The following is a 16,707-nucleotide window of genomic DNA, read 5'->3' on the forward strand; positions in this document are numbered from 1 at the left end:
AAACTTTAATTAAGACAAGTGCAAAGTATTGCGAATTAAATGAAAATAAAAGTCACCTATGTGCATCATAAATGATGACAAACTGAAAAAAATAAACAGGAGTCAAAGTTGAGATTTAACATTTCTGATCAATATAGAACCAAAATAGCAGAGTACAAATCAGAGGAAGTTGTGACAGAACTGCATAATACCCTGGTCAAACCACAATTTAAGGATTGTGTTCATTTCTAGTCACCAGGGCACAAGGGGAAGATTTAAACTCTGAATGTAATATAGAAAAAACAAGATTGATCTCAGAGTTGAACTATGAGGAAAGTTTAGAAAAACCTAGCATTTCAACTTGAGAAGTGATTTTATAGAGGTATTTGACTGAGTAAATGGGAAAACTAAATCCAGGTTATTTTAAAAAGTGAGTTGGACAAGCACACAGGTTCAATAATATTAGGTCAGAGGAGAGGAATTCAACAATCAAACTGACTTCCAGAAATACCTCCGAACCTTTCGAGAAGCATTTGGATGCTGAAATGGATAGGCTTTGCGATCCCTCTGGATGGAGATATATGGGCCAAATGGCCTTCAGAGTGTATGCTGAAAGATGTTTGAGCAGTCTCCATTAGAACATAGAACATACAGTGCAGAAGGAAGCCATTCGAGTCTGCACCGGCCCACTTAAGCCCTCACTTCCACCCTATCCCCGTAACCCAATAACCCCTCTTAACCTTTTTGGACATGAAGGGCAATTTATCATGGCCAATCTACCTAACCTGCACGTCTTTGAACTGTGGGAGGAAACCGGAGCACCCGGAGGAAACCCATGCAGACACGGGGAGAACAGTCATAAAAACAAAATCTGTTGGTTTTTTGTAGTATTTTACGATGCTTTGCATTCATGCATGAATTTTGAGTTGATGATTTGTGACCAAGCTTTTATCTTTATAATGCTAACCTCTTCCTCAACAATTTTTTGCTTAGGCAGGAAAATATACCCTTTTCGGAAGTGAATTACATCATCATTTAACCAAAGATTTATTTATAGGCAAACATTGTTTCTGAGCAACATGCTTATTACCTTACAATGTTCAAAAAATTTGCGCACTTGTAAAGTCTATGTCAATATTTCCTAGCAGCACTGAGTACACTGACAAATATTGTTCTGTTTTCTGAAGTTCTTGGACAACTTACTGCATCAATTTTTCAGAACTCCCAACAACAGAAAATCTCAACATTTTCAAGATTTAAAACATCCCAACGAAGGGTCACAAAATAAAAGAGTTGCAGTATGCTAGATTTAGAAACCATTATCATTTTATTAGACTGGAGCATTACAGTACTCCAAAAATAAATGTGGAACAGATTAGCAGTTACAACTATCCCAATATGCCAGAGTTTCAATTTATGATTTTAAGGTTACAAAGTCAAGCATATAAATATAAGTGAATTTAAACTTCTGCAGCTTGACTTTCTTTAATAGTTTGTCGGCACACCATACATGGGCCATGTTGATACATAATCCCATCTCACCTAAAATACTAGGATATAATTTTCTGCTTATTCTTTCCTCAGTAGCTTGCAGTCTCAGTCAACTGACACAAGATATGCTCTAATTAGATGCTTAGGTTGATTCCTCAGTCGAGCATTTTTGATAAACCTCGGCACCTACAGTCTCTGACATCTTATTAGCATTCCCTGCAAGCGTGCTCAACATGAGGAATCAGGCCTCTGGTAGCAACTTCTATCAAAATTAAAATGGTTGCGGTAGCTATGCATAAGTATGGTCCAAGGTACTCTCAGAGACTAAAGAAAATAGAGGAAGGTAGGGTTAGCATTTGAAGTCGGGGACCTTTTTTGTGACCCAAATTTCTCTCTTGAAAGATGTTGTCTACCTTGTGAGTGGTTTCCACAGTTTCTATTTATTTTTCAGGTTTCCAGAACCTGAAGTATTTTACAAATGTTTTCAGGAAACTGGTCATTGTGCCAAAGGAGAGATGTCAAAAAGCTAGGTCTATGAGTAGAGAGACCAGAGTGGGAAGCATTGAATAAAATTGACAAGCGACCGGAAGGAATGGTGGAGCAAAGGGAAGAGGGGTCATGATTGCAGTTTTAAAACGGAAGGAAGAAGCTGGAGAAAGAACTATTCAGAATGTCAACCAGCACAGAGACTAGGAATAAAAGTTGCACAATGAACAAAGATGCTGGAAATACCACAGGTACGGCAGCATCTGCGAACAGAGGAACAAAGTTAATATTTCAGACCGATGATCGGAATGATGATCAGGTTGGAAAAACAGTTACAGACTCAGGTTTGAAAGGGGTGCAGAGACGGGCAAAGGGAAAGGAGAGGAAAGAACAAAAGGAAGGTCTGTGACAGAATGGAATGCAAGAGAGATTAAATGTCAAATGGATGATAATGCAAGCCGAATGGGATGGTAATGGCACAAGTAATGAAATGGAAGATTGATCTGGAGCAGTGTTTCTCAAACCTTTTCATTCATAGACCACGTAGACAGGACAAAAGTACTGACATACCATTTATTGATCCTATCCCACATACATTTGCTTGCCATTACAAAAAAAAATCATCGGAATTAAATGGGAATTTACAGACATTATATTTCCCTGCTTCTTTACTAAATAAATGTATCGCATTTTTAAAAATTAACTTTCAAATAAATTAATTCATGCCAGAAATAACAGTATAGACATTAATGCGACAAGAGAATATATTTGTTTAAAGCATTCTAAGTTATAAAATTTTCACAATGATCTGAGAAACTACGTATCTTAAATTTAAATCAAATCATACTTCATGAGCGGTAACATAAATTTTGCTTTTAAAACATAGTTGCTCAGTTATGATGACTCGCTTACACATACAGGAGCTGGATTGGTTGTGTGGTGTCATGCAAGTGGCGCGAATGAGGGCTTAGGCCTCTTTTCTCTTATGGCCTCAGCTGTGGTGGTGTTGGGTGTCAGTGACTTTCATTTTGGACCAACCTGTGGACTGGCTGGAAAATCCTTGTGAATCACCAGCGATCTGTGGTGTAAATGGCAATTGAAAAATGAGTCCTAACACCTACTGCCCGAAAGAATGGGCATGGTGGTTATGATCTGAAATTGATTAACTCCCGGAATGCTGTAAAGTGCCTAACCAAAAGATAAAGTGCTGTTTTTGAGCTTCTGGTGAGCTTCATTTGAACAACATAGGAAGCAAAGGTCAGAGAGATCAGAGTGGGAGCATTGAATGAAAATGACAAGTGACTGGAAGCACAAGGTTACTCTTGCAGACTGAATGGAGATGTTCTGAAAAATAATCATCCAATCTGCATCTGGTTCTCCAACGGTCAGAAGTCTGCATCACGAGCAGTGAATACAGTATACCAAAACTGGAAAGATTGACAGGGCACAGAACAAAATGAGAGGCGGCTAAAGGCAAGTGTTGCATCTCTTGCATTTGCACAGGAAGGTGGCATGGGATGGTGAGAGACATGGGGTTTGATGTGATTGAAGAATGAACCAGGGTGTTGTGGAAGGAATGATCCCCTCAGAATGGTGAAAGGGAGGCATGGGGAATATGTGTTTGGTTGTACAGGAAGTGGTAGAAATGGTGAAGGATGATCCATTGAATGTGGTGCCTGGTACAGTGAAAGATGAGGACAGGGTGTACCAAATCAAGATTCTGGGAGAGGGTGAATATCATAGTCAGCAACTCTGGGAATGTTATTGACAGCACGGTCTTCTAGACCAATTGTTTTTAGCTAGTGGGCACACTGTACTTTACCATCATTATTTGTTTTGATTTTAAACCTGATCTACAAATTTTCAAAATTGCTATCTCATGTGCTGGGAGAGGTGAGTGCACAAAAGGTGTGGCAGGAGTGCCTTTAGACACGGAATGCTGATTGGAACAGAGTGCATCTGAGTTTAGGTGAGTGACTGAGTTCGGGTGAGTGGCGAGAGAGGGCTGTGTTTTTGTTGGTGTTCGGGTTTATCCTTGAGTTTATATATATAAAAAAAATTATTATTTAAATTAATTAACTAATTGAATATGGCTGGGCAGGTGATGTGCTGTTGCTGTATGATGATGCAACTGGTGGATCCCATTGAGACCGTCAGTGACCACATCTGCAGCAAGTGTTGGCTGCTCGAGGAACTTCGGCTCAGAATTGATGAGCTGGAGACCGAGCTGCACACACTGCGGAACATCAGGGAGGGGGAACATTACCTGGACGCTTTGTTTCAGGAGGCAGTCACACCCGGTAGAATAAGTACTGTTAATTCAGACAGTGGTCAGGGACAGAGTGGTGTGACTGCAAGGGAGGCAGGTAGGGGGATCCTGAGTTTAGGAGCCTCAGCCCTTGACCTTGTCCAACAGGTATGAGGTACTTGCTCCCTGTGTGGATGAGGAAGAGGGCTGTAGGGAGGATGCGTTGACTGACCACTGCACAGTGGTACAGGAAGCCATTCAAGAGGGGGGAGCAAAAAGACAAGTGGTAGTTGTAGGGGATTCCATAATTAGGGGGATTGATGGCATCCTTTGTAAGCCAGATCGAGAGTCCCGCATGGTATGTTGCCTGCCCGGTGCCAGGGTGAGGGACATCTCTGATCGGCTTGAAAGGATTTTGGAGAGGGAGGGGGAGGATCCAGCTGTTGTGGTCCTTGGGACTAACAACATAGGTAAGACTAGGAAAGAGGACCTGTTTGGGGATTATCAAACACTAGGGACTAAATTAAAGAACAGGTCCTCCAGGGTTATAATCTCTGGATTACTACCCGAGCCACGTGCCAATTGGCATAGGGTTGAGAAAATTAGGGAAGTTAACACGTGGCTAAAGGAGTGGTGCGGGAAAGAGGGATTCCATTTCATGGGGCATTGGCATCAGTACTGGGGCAGGAGGGACCTGTACCGTTGGGACGGTCTTCACCTGAACCATTCTGGGACCAGTGTTCTAGCGAATAGGATAAATAGGTTGGTCACAAGGACTTTAAACTAGCAAGTTGGGGGGAAGGGAAGTGTAAAGCTATGGACAGTATAATGGTTAATGGAGATCAAGGCAGCAGGTTACGTGACAGGTTATTATGTAGAGATATGGGTTCAAAGACAAGGAAAATTAGGAGAAAGAGTAAGAGGAAAAATAATTTGCAAAAAGTTACTGATCAAGGTGTTAGGATTCATAACAAAGACATAAAAAACAGCATAAGTGTACGTTACCTGAATGCTCGTAGTATACGAAATAAGGTAAATGAGTTGATGGCGCAAATCATCGTGAATGACTATGATTTAGTGGCCATTACTGAAACATGGTTAAAAGATGGTCACGACTGGGAGTTAAATATCCAAGGGTATCAGACTACACGAAAGGATAGATTGGACGGTAAGGGCGGTGGTGTAGCTTTGTTGTTTAAGGATGGCATCAGGGCAATAAAAAGGGATGATATTGGTGCTATGGAGGACAAGGTTGAATCAATTTGGGTGGAAATCAGGAATAGTAAGGCGAAAAGGTCACTGATAGGAGTAGTCTATAGGCCACCAAATGGTAACAGGATGGTAGGGCAGGCAATAAGCAAAGAAATAACGGATGCATGTAGAAATGGTACAGCGGTTATCATGGGAGATTTTAATCTGCATATTGATTGGTTTAACCAGGTTGGTAAAGGCAGTCTTGAGGAGGAGTTTATAGAATGTGCCCGGGATAATTTCCTGGAACAGTATGTAATGGAACCTACAAGGGAACAAGCGGTCCTAGATCTGGTCCTGTGTAATGAGGCAGGATTGATTAATGATCTCATAGTTCGGGATCCTCTTGGAAGGAGCGACCACAATATGGTGGAATTTAAAATACAGTTGGAGGATGACAAGGTAAAATCAAACACTAGTGTTTTGTGCTTAAACAAAGGCGATTACAATGGGATGAGAAGAACTAGCTAAGGTAGACTGGGAGCAAAGACTTCATTGTGAAGCAGTTGAGGAACAGTGGAGAACCTTCCGAGCGATCTTTCAGTGTTCAGAAAAGGTTCATACCGACAAAAAAGAAAGACGGTAGAAAGGGGAAAAATCGACCGTGGATATCTAAGGAGGTGAGGGAGAGTATCAATTTGAAGGAAAAAATATACAAAGTGGCAAAAATTAGTGGGAGACTAGAGGACTGGGAAGTCTTTAGGGGACAACAGAAAGCTACTAAAAAAGCTATAAAGAAGAGTAAGGTAGACTATGAAAGTAAACTGGCTCAGAACATAAAAGCAGATAGTAAAAGCTTCTACAAATATATAAGACAAAAAAGAGTGGCTAAGGTAAATATTGGTCCTTTGAAAGATGAGAAGGGAGATTTAATAATAGGAGACGGGGAAATGGCTTAGGAGCTGAACAGGTTTTTTTGGGTCAGTCTTCACAGTGGCGGACACAAATAACATGCCAGTGACTGATGGAAATAAAGATATGATAGGTGAGGACCTTGAGATGATTGTAATCACTAAGGAGGCAGTATTGGGCAAGCTAATGGGGCTAAAGGTAGACAAGTCTCCTGGCCCTGATGGGATGCATCCCAGAGTGTTAAAAGAGATGGCTAGGGAAATTGTAAACGCACTAGTGATAATTTATCAAAATTCACTAGACTCTGGGGTGGTCCCAGAGGATTGGAAAGTAGCAAACGTGACACCACTGTTTAAAAAAGGAGGTCGGCAGAAAGCGGGTAATTATAGGCCGGTAAGCTTAACTTCGGTTGTAGGGAAAATGCTGGAATCTATCATTAAGGAGGAAATAGCTGGGCACCTGGAGGGAAATTGTCCCATTGGGCAGACGCAGCATGGGTTCACAAAGGGTAGGTCGTGTCTGACTAATTTGGTAGAATTTTTTGAGGACGTTACCAGTGCAGTAGATAACGGGGAGCCAATGGATGTGGTATATCTGGATTTCCAGAAAGCTTTTGACAAGGTGCCACACAAAAGGTTGCTGCATAAACTAAAGATGCATGGCATTGAGGGTAAAGTGGTAGCATGGGTAGAGGATTGGTTAACTAACAGAAAGCAGAGAGTGGGGATAAATGGGTGTTTCTCTGGTTGGCAACCTGTAACTAGAGGGGTCCCTCAAGGATCAGTGTTGGGCCCGCAATTGTTCACAATTTACATAGACGATTTGGAGTTGGGGACCAAGTGCAATGTGTCAAAGTTTGCAGACGACACTAAGATGAGTGGTAAAGCAAAAAGTGCAGAGGATACCGGAAGTCTGCAGAAGGATTTGGATAGGTTAGGTGAATGGGCTAGGGTCTGGCAGATGGAATTCAATGTTGCCAAGTGTGAGGCTATCCATTTTGGGAGGAATAAGAGCAGAATGGATTATTATTTAAACGGTAAGATGTTAAAACATGCTGCTGTGCAGAGGGACCTGGGTGTGCTGGTGCACGAGTCGCAAAAAGTTGGTGTGCAGGTGCAACAGGTGATTAAGAAGGCTAATCGAGTTTTGTCTTTCGTTGCTAGAGGGATGGAGTTCAAGACTAGGGAGGTTATGCTGCAATTGTATAGGGTGTTGGTGAGGCCGCATCTGGAGTATTGTGTTCAGTTTTGGTCTCCTTTCCTGAGAAAGGACATATTGGCACTGGAGGGAGTGCAGAGGAGATTCACTAGGTTGATCCCAGAGTTGAGGGGATTAGATTATGACGAGAGGTTGAGTAGACTGGGACTGTACTCATTGGAGTTTAGAAGGATGCGGGGGGATCTTATTGAAACATATAAAATTATAAAGGGAATAGATAGGATAGATGCGGGCAGGTTGTTTCCACTGGTTGGGGAAAGCAGAACTAGGGGACATAGCCTCAAAATAAGGGGAAGTAGATTTAGGATGGAGTGTAGGAGGAACTTCTTCACCCAAAGGGTTGTGAATCTCTGGAATTCCTTGCCCAGTGAAGCAGTTGAGGCTCCTTCTTTAAACGTTTTTAAGAAAAAGATAGATACCTTTCTAAAGAATAAAGGGATTCGGGGATATGGTGTACGGGCTGGAGAGTGGAGCTGAGTCCAAAATGATCAGCCATGATCTCATTAAATGGCGGAGCAGGCTCGAGGGGCCAGATGGCCTACTCCTGTTCCTAGTTCTTATGTTCTTATTTCTTGTCATATAGCTATTCACATGTCCTTGTTTTCTTTAATGCTTCCATTAGTTAGGTGTGATAATTTATCATTCAATCATTACATTGATAGTTCTTTGCTGCTTTATTTTCAACTCTCCTTCTTTCAAATTCTAGTAAAATACTTTATTCTTCTATGTTTCTGTTCGAAGGGTAAAATGCTGAAATCCTGATGGTTGAATCTCTCAACAGATGCAGGCTGATCTGTGAATCCAGACTTTTTGCTTTTCTTATGGAATGCATAGCCTGTGCTAAGATTATCCTGCTACTACCAATACAATTGAAATGTGTCTGTATATGCACCATTTTAATACTCCAAATATGTACTGATGCTTAGTGATCCAAAGTCATTTTAAACGCAGAAGACAAGCTCTTTCTTCATGGTCATTCTGAATTCTTATCTATTTCAACCTGACTCCTCAGTTCAAGAACTGGCAGCTTTGATATATTAATGTATCAAAATCATTTTACGAAGTAGCAATTAAGCTTATTAAAGAACTATCAGATTGGTATAATTCAGCTACTCAGAATGTAGGGGATAGTAATCATTGTGGTTTGGTGCAACACTTCTGATGCCTAGGAACTAAGATTTGCTGGGTAGTCATTTTCAGTTCATCTCTATAAAAAGACAGAGGACTGGATTCTCCGCCGTCGGGATTCTCCGTTGCGCTGGCACTGCACCCACGCCCCGGGATTTCCAGATGCCGCAGAAATGAATGAAATGAAATGAAAAATGAAAATCGCTTATTGTCACAAGTAGGCTTCAAATGAAGTTACTGTGAAAAGCCCCTAGTCGCCACATTCCGGCGCCTGTTCGGGGAGGCTGGTACGGGAATTGAACCGTGCTGCTGGCCTGCCTTGGTCTGCTTTAAAAGCCAGCGATTTAGCCCAGAGTGCTAAACTAGCCCCTAACTAACCCCTAACTAGCTGAACTGCCCACAATGGAAAATCCCATTTACCAGCTGGCAGGACGGAGAATCCCACCATCGGCGGGGGTGCGCCACACCAGAAAACTGGTGTGGTGGGACGGAGAAACCCGTCCAGGATAACACGAGGTGGAGCTTAAAGGAAGACTGGGGCATAGTGGTGATGTCACTGGATGAGCAATCCAGATACCCAGGCTAATCCTCTGGTGATGGTATTTAAATTAAAATCTGGAATTGAAAGCTTGAGATAATCAATTATTGAAAACCTCACCTGGTTCACAAATGTCCTTCAGGGAAGGACAAGGACATTTGCTGTCCTCCCCTGGTATGGCTCCAGACCCACAGCAAAGTGATCAACTCTGACCTACCCTCAGGAATAGCTGAGCAAGGCAATAGTTCATGGGCAATTAGTGATCGGCAACAAACATTAGACTTGCCAGCAGCATCTACATCCCCTGTAAGAACAGGAAAACATATATAGTGGCCGGGGGTAGGGCGCAATTAATCAGGTGGGAAATGAGCCCATCACCCGGACAACCCTGTGCTTGCACAAGCAATCAGCTACCTTTAAGCACAAAACATTTTCTTGGACAGACACAGAAATGCTTGACATGACATAGGGCTTATATCTTGCTGCAGTGGGGCATCTCAACTTCTTTCGGCACTCCAACTCAAAATGCTATCCATAGGAGCCAAGTCCTTTTTTGCCGGACATACTGTCCTTGCTGTTGACCCACCTCCAGTTTCTCTGCAGATCCCCAACAACCTTTTCCCATCACTCCTGTGGCTTCAGATCCAACAATGATACTTGGCCTTGTGTGGGTGTTGTACTGGCTACAGACACCACCTCACCAATGGCACTGTTCAATAGAGATGACCTGGCCAGCAACTCTCAACGGCAGGACTTCAACCCTGGGGTCGTAGATCCTGAGGAAGGAAATCTGCTGTCCAGTTAAGTGTGGGACACTTGATATGGCGGACCTGTCCAAAAAGAGGTGAGCGGGGGGAGGGGGGGGGGGGGGGCTCTTGCTGTTACTCCAGCTGGTGGGTGAGACTTTTGTCGCCTCCATTAAATCCTGTCCTTAATCTGCATTTCATTTCACTTGGGAAACAAATCATACAATGGGACTATAGATACTTGCAATTTTACTCGGGGATGAAGTAAAAACAAATTGAACCACCTAGTCATGCATAAGCTAAATTCAGAAAACGTTTTGTTGTAGTAAAGATGATGCATAAAAAAGAAAATAAGTAAGACAAAGAGAGCGAGTACAAGAATAGATCAGCCGGTGATTTGATCAAATGCATGTAGCAGAAGAAATAAAATTGAAATAACCCGTTAACACTGGAAATAGGATGAGCTTTTTAAAAATAAAGAATGTTATGGGCTATTTTATTCAGAATGTTCTAGATTGCCTCAGCTGCTGTGGTAGAATTGATCACAGCTGGCAAAACTGTTTTCAGAGCAGGTTGTGGGATGTGGGTTGGCCTGAAACCTTCTTGGTGAGATGGAAGTTCTGAATTTAAAAACAAGTTCAGCTTTGTCGTTACAGGGCACTGACCAGGTCGGGGAAAACCTCAAGGAAGAGCTGCTTAATGGTAATAACTTGAGCTAACAACAGCATGGCGGAGGTTTGCTCCTCTTCACTTATTTACATCATTCACAGTTCTTTAAAAAATGTTTGTTTCTTACCTGAACAAGTCATCAGCAAGATTTTCTTCTTTAGCTTGCTGGCTTTGCTCCTGGGTCAAACAAATTATGGAATATATTACGATGCAGTTTGGATGTAATTAAAAGACATCCAGATTGAGAAATATTCAGTCTAAGTTTAACAAATCTCTTTAGCTAGGGTTTTCTGCTTCTATGGTCAACCTGCCATGATTTTGCATGCATTGAAGGATTTAAAAAAAGGAATTGCAGGTTGGTAAACACAGAAGAAAACCCAGGCCTTGATCACTAATCCATGTCATACCTCCACTTCTTGTCTTAACCATTCTTCCATTTCGGAGCTCTTCTTGGTTTGATAAGCCTTCAGATCTGTGCCCCCAATAATTTTAGGAAGTTCTTCTGCCCCAGGGTAGAAAGACTATAACAATGGAAAACAGTTTTAACAAATTGTTAGCTGAAATAATACTTAACAAATCAATGCATACGATTCAACCATGCATTTAATACGTTTTTTTAAAAATCAGTTAAAAGATGCTGAATGAAAACATATTCTCATCAGACTGCACATTTTCCTGTATATAGTTTTCATTTAAGCAGGCCACAAGCAATCAGCTACCTTTAAGCACAAAACATTTTCTTGGACAGACACAGAACTGCTTGGAATGACACAGGGCTCTATCCTGCTGCAGTGGGACATTTCAACTTCTTTCTACATTCCAACTCAAAAAGCTGTCCATGGAAGCGCAAGTGCTTCTTTTGCCGGACATGTCGGGCCGCCAGCCATTTCTATCATGGCTCAGTTGGCCCACCTTCTCGAGAAAGACACTTGCCAGAAGCAACCTTTTGAGCATTAACCAGATGACACACAACCTGGCGGATGTGACTCTGGACTCCCGACAATGGATTGAGAACACCCATTGAATTAATTCCTGCATCGCTAGATTGCCAAAAGTTTAGGTGGTGGAAAGCGAACAATTGCAGAGACAGGGGTTGCGATTCTCCCATGCCGCGCCGCATGGGCGCGAGAGTTCGCGCCATTTTTTCCCGCGGCGCCGGCCCGATGTTCTCCGAGGAGTGGAGAATCAGCGCCATTTGCGCCGGTGCGTTTCACCCCCACAACCCAAAGATGTGCAGGTTAGGTGGATTGGCCATGCTAAATTGCCCCTTAATTGGAACAAAAAATAATTGGGTACTCTAAATTAAAAAAAAAAATGAAGATCCAAGTGCTGATCGACAAGTTGAATCTTGTACCAGTGTGACATGAAGAGCCAGGCATTCAATTTGCAGTCAAGTTGATTTTGAAAAACTTATTTTTCTGTTGTAAAGTGTCTGGGCGTGCGCTACAGTGTTTCTGGAGGTACTGTGCTGAGTTCCTGAATTTGTCAGAGAATGTTTCTTCATCCTCTCAAGAAGTCAGAGACTTAGGTGACCTGTCCATACAAGGTCTGGGGCAGTAATGAAAGTGTCTCTGGGTCTGCAGAGAGACCAAGACTGACTGGTAGGCTAGCCAATGCACAAAGCATGTGTGTGTGTGTGTGTCTGTCTGTCCATCAGCACTCTCCTGAATGCCGACCCAACAAAGGTCATCAAACGAATCCTCTGCAGCATAACTAAATTATAGTTTTATCTTTCAGTGAGAGCTGGCAAACAAACCATCCTTTTCCCTGGCCCTTGCTGGAAAGTGAACCCCCCCCGCCCCCTTCCTAAGAGCGGGTGCTCTTACAACATATCGACTGCAGCGGTCCAAGAAGGCAGAACACCACCAACATCTTGAGGGCAGTCAGGGATAGGAAATAAATGCTGACCTAGCCAGCGCCGTCTACCTCCCCATGGACAAATTTAAGAAAAGCTGCAGCTCACTCATGCCCGATAATTCACCACTTCCCAAATCTATACTAGCGGCCATGCTATTTACAGTGTTCATATCTGAACTGGTGGCTGTAAGCACCAGAACAAATGACAGGGCCTCTTCATCCACGCTGTGCTGTTACTCTCTCTTCCTTCTTGGGCTGTTGCAGCTAGGCAGATGGCAGTTTCTGGGTATCTAAAAGCAGAATATCGGAAGGGGAAGAACGGTGTGAAAAAAGGGAATTGAGATGGAAAACAAGTTGTCTATGGTCACACCATCAGCTCTAGAGACAGGGGCTCAAATCCTATCACGGCAGCTGGTGGAATTTAAATTCAATTAATAAATCTGGAATTAAAAGCTAACCTCGGCAATGGTGACCATGAAAGCATTGTTGATCGTTATAAAAACTCACCTGGTTCATTAATGTCCTTTAGGGAAGGACATCCTAATTTGGTCTGGCTTACATACGACTCCAGATCTATAGCAATGTGGTTGACTCTTAACTGCTCTCTGAAATGGCCGGTTCAAGGGAAATTAGGCATGGACAACAAATGTTCGTTTTGCCAGCAATTCCCACATCCCATGAAAGATTAAAGCTAAAGTTTTCCGGCTGTTCCCACCGGCAGGATCTTCCGACCCCAAAGTGGGTATGAACAACGGGAAAACCCATTGACAGCAGCGGGACTGAAAAATCCCGCCACTGGCCAATGGTGGGCCATGTCTGTAAAACTCACCGTGGTGCAGCACAGAAAATCCTCACTTAAATAAAAATGGACAGACTGCATTTAAGAGTAAGCTCTGAAGATTTGCAACTCACAGCGCATTGCTTAATCCCTCAAGTTGCTGGTGGATTTACACATTAACAACAGCATCACGGCAGCCAAGATTGATTTTCACACAACAAGCATAGATTGAAACACCAAAAAATTATCCATACGAAAGAAGTATAGCATAATACGTTATTAACCTTTTTAAATTTTTTAAAGTTCTTCAATTGGCTGTTCTCTGTACTTGAGGCAAGTATTCTTCCTCTTCCAGGCTGGTTAACAACAAGCGACTTGAACACAGTTACCAGAAGTCTGCTTGGAAGAGCTTCATTATTTTCAGATTCATGGAGTAATTCTAAATACTACAAAACAAAGCAAACATATTAGCATAATTATCACAGGAATTGCTGATTCACAATTGTCCATCATTCATCGAGTTGCTCACCCTGTCAAGTCTGTACAGTGTTGCAATGAGATCATCTCTCATTGTTCTAAATTTGGGGTACATTAGGTTCATTCTACTCAATCTCTCCTCATAAAATAATCCTTAGCCCCAAATCAATCTAGTGAATCTTTCTAGCATCCCTAAGGCAAGTGTATCTCTCCTTGGGTAAGGTGATAAAAACTGCACACAGCAATCCAGTTCTGCTCTCAGAAAAGCCCTGTAATGATTGCAATAACATATTTCCTTATTCTTTTAAAAAATTACACAAAACCTTATCCTGAGATGAGGAACCATCTTTTCACTCAGTGTATGGCTGATTCTCCACCCAGAGGCTCAGCTGTTGGGATTGGTAATTTATTTGGGCAAGAAGGGAATCAAGATATACAAGGAAAGGTCAGGAAAGTGAAGTTGCTGTACAAGCTCAATGTGAGCAAACCTAAGGGGCTGTATGATCTACTCCTATTACTTACATTCATATTTATACCCACATCTGGGACAGGGTGCATCTTTTTTCTAGATGATGAATTACAGATTAATGCGCATGAAAATCACTTCAAATTAAAATAAAATATTTCCTTTTTTATAAAAGGACATGTTATAAGTCAAATTTAGTGGAAGTATTTTTTGTGATTTACTAGTGGAAGTTTAGTTGGTTGGTTCCCACGTGGTCTGGAGCCTGGAGCTTGAAGGCTATTCTTCAGTTAAGTGATTGCCTGAGCACAACCTCAGACAGTTGGGAGTTTGCTACATTATGCCACCATTTTGTCCTGCGTGCTGTTCTGTTTCTGAAAACCGATTCTGATATTGACAGTACTTTTCTATTATTCGACTCTCCAGGTAATGGATGGCATGGTAGCACAGTGGTTAGCACTGTTGCTTCACAGTGCCAGGGACACGTATTCGATTCCCGGCTTGGGTCACTTGCGGAGTCTACACGTTCTCTCAATGTCTGCGTGGGTTTCGTCCGAGCGCTCCGATTTCCTCCAAGTCTAAAAAGTCGTGCTTGTTAGGTGAATTGTGTTGCTAACTTTTGGTTGGCTCTTAATTCGGAATTTGCTCTGTTTGTTTAACCTTTGCTCTAGAGTCGCCAGGTATCTTTATGATACCTCCACGAGGTTCAAGTTCAAGTACTGATCAATAACTCAACACACCAATTAGTAAGATTCAAATCAAAACATTTATTATAAACAGTAAATCACTACTCATGCATAAACTCTACTTTCTAGACTATTCTCTATCACTAAAAGGCCTATACTTAGCTTTGGAATTGGTCCACCAGGTCAGGGGAACAAATGGCCTTTCGTTCGATCGGAGTCTGCAGGATTCAAAAGCTGGTGTGGATGGTAGCTAGGAGCACCTATCTCTTAGCGAGCGTTGACTGGAGACCTACTTGGTTTGTGCGGCAGCTTGGGCAGTTCACTCTCAAGGGTTGATTCGCTGCTGAGTGACCCTGCCAAGAAGACCGATTTGAACTTGGGGGGCTCTACTTTATGGTCCCCAGGGGCTTCCCGCCCTTCGGGGCAGACCCCGTATCTGGTTCCAAGTGATTGGACTACGTTCCGATCACTTGGATCGATTTCTCCAATACTGGAGTTGTTCCCTGATCGCTGGGCGGTCCCGGAGTGTCCGTTGGCCTTCCTTTGTCTTGGCTCCTGCTGGCGCCGAGGAGTCTGGCTTGGCCTTATTCACCTTAAATGTTTCGATTGTTCCCGGGGATCGCTCATTAGTATGCAGATGGCTGTGAGTTTCAGTGCTGTCTGGGCTTTTGCAAGTTCTAATACACAGGATTTCTGTACTTGCTAGTTTTTGCCTGTGTTGGCTGAATTTCCCTGTAGTCTTTGCGGACCTCCATTTTAATTCGGGAAGTGGCCAACCCAGGTGGCTACAATTGGACATTATAAATTCTCCTTCAGTGACTTCACAGTAACTTCATTGCAGTGTTGATGCAAGCCTACTTGTGACACTAATAAAGATTAGTAGTATTAAAAAGTTTGTCATTCCTGGTACCTTTCTAATAAATTTTCTCTGTACCTTCTCCAAGGCCTTGACATCCTTTTTATTCAGGACTTTTTCCATTTTGCAAAATACACAACACTCATTCAACTTTATAAAATTTTCAGAACCAAACAATCCATCATCCCACCCTGTGTCCCGTTTTATTTTTGCAACCCCCCCGCCCCCCCACCTACTGCCCCCACCCTTTGCTGACGACTAACAATTCTTGGAGATAAACTACCTCCACCACGAATAGAACCCGTTCTCCGACCCCCTAATGGTGTACTTCATTTTCTCTCGACTCAGAAACTCCGACAGATCTCCCATCCACTCACCCTTGGCGGCTCTGGGACCAGTCACCCTAGCAAAATCCTCCTCCAGGCTATCAAGGAGGGAAATGCCAACAAATCAGCTTCTCTCCCCTACTGCACTCCCAGCTCATCCGATACCCCAGATATTGCCACTAACGATCTGGACACCACCCTCTCTGGCATTATCTCAGAAAACAACTCGCAGAACTTCCCCCAATTTCAGACAGGACCAGAGCATGTGTATGGTTCGCCGGTCTCCTTGAACACCATTCACATCTGTTCTCCACTTCTGAAAAAAACCCACTCATACACGTTTTAGCCATGTGCACTCTGTGCACCACTTTAAACTGGATTAAGCTCATACTCGCACACAAGGAGGTAGAGTTTATCCTATGTAAGGCCCCACTCCATACCCCCCCATATCCTCCCCCCTTCAAATGCACCACCCAACTCTTCCTCCCACTTCCTCTTGATCTCCTTAGCGAGGCCCTCTCCCTCTCCACCAACTGCCGAAAGATGTCCAAAATCTTCCCCTCCCTTATCACATCCTCAGGCACTACATTGTCCATCAACGAGGGGGGTGGCAACCGAGGAAGTGGCCAACTCCTTCCGGAAAAAGTTCCTAACCTGG

At 42.9% G+C, this 16,707-nt stretch overlaps 1 protein-coding gene across 5 annotated transcripts in view; it reads right to left on the reverse strand.

Moving 5' to 3' along the window:
* The window catches only part of nbn (nibrin), a 93,207-nt gene that overhangs the window by 7,942 nt on the left and 68,558 nt on the right, over window positions 1–16,707 (reverse strand). For all 5 annotated transcript variants that reach the window (XM_072467980.1, XM_072467981.1, XM_072467979.1 and 2 more), the window contains 3 exons: window positions 13,526–13,687; window positions 11,014–11,127; window positions 10,734–10,783 (listed from right to left, as the gene is read on the reverse strand). In XM_072467980.1, the coding sequence (XP_072324081.1) occupies window positions 10,734–10,783; window positions 11,014–11,127; window positions 13,526–13,687 (326 nt within the window). The remainder of the gene's footprint in view (window positions 1–10,733; window positions 10,784–11,013; window positions 11,128–13,525; window positions 13,688–16,707) is intronic.

Source organism: Scyliorhinus torazame, chromosome 11, assembly GCF_047496885.1.
Source record: "Scyliorhinus torazame isolate Kashiwa2021f chromosome 11, sScyTor2.1, whole genome shotgun sequence".
NCBI lineage: Eukaryota > Metazoa > Chordata > Chondrichthyes > Carcharhiniformes > Scyliorhinidae > Scyliorhinus > Scyliorhinus torazame.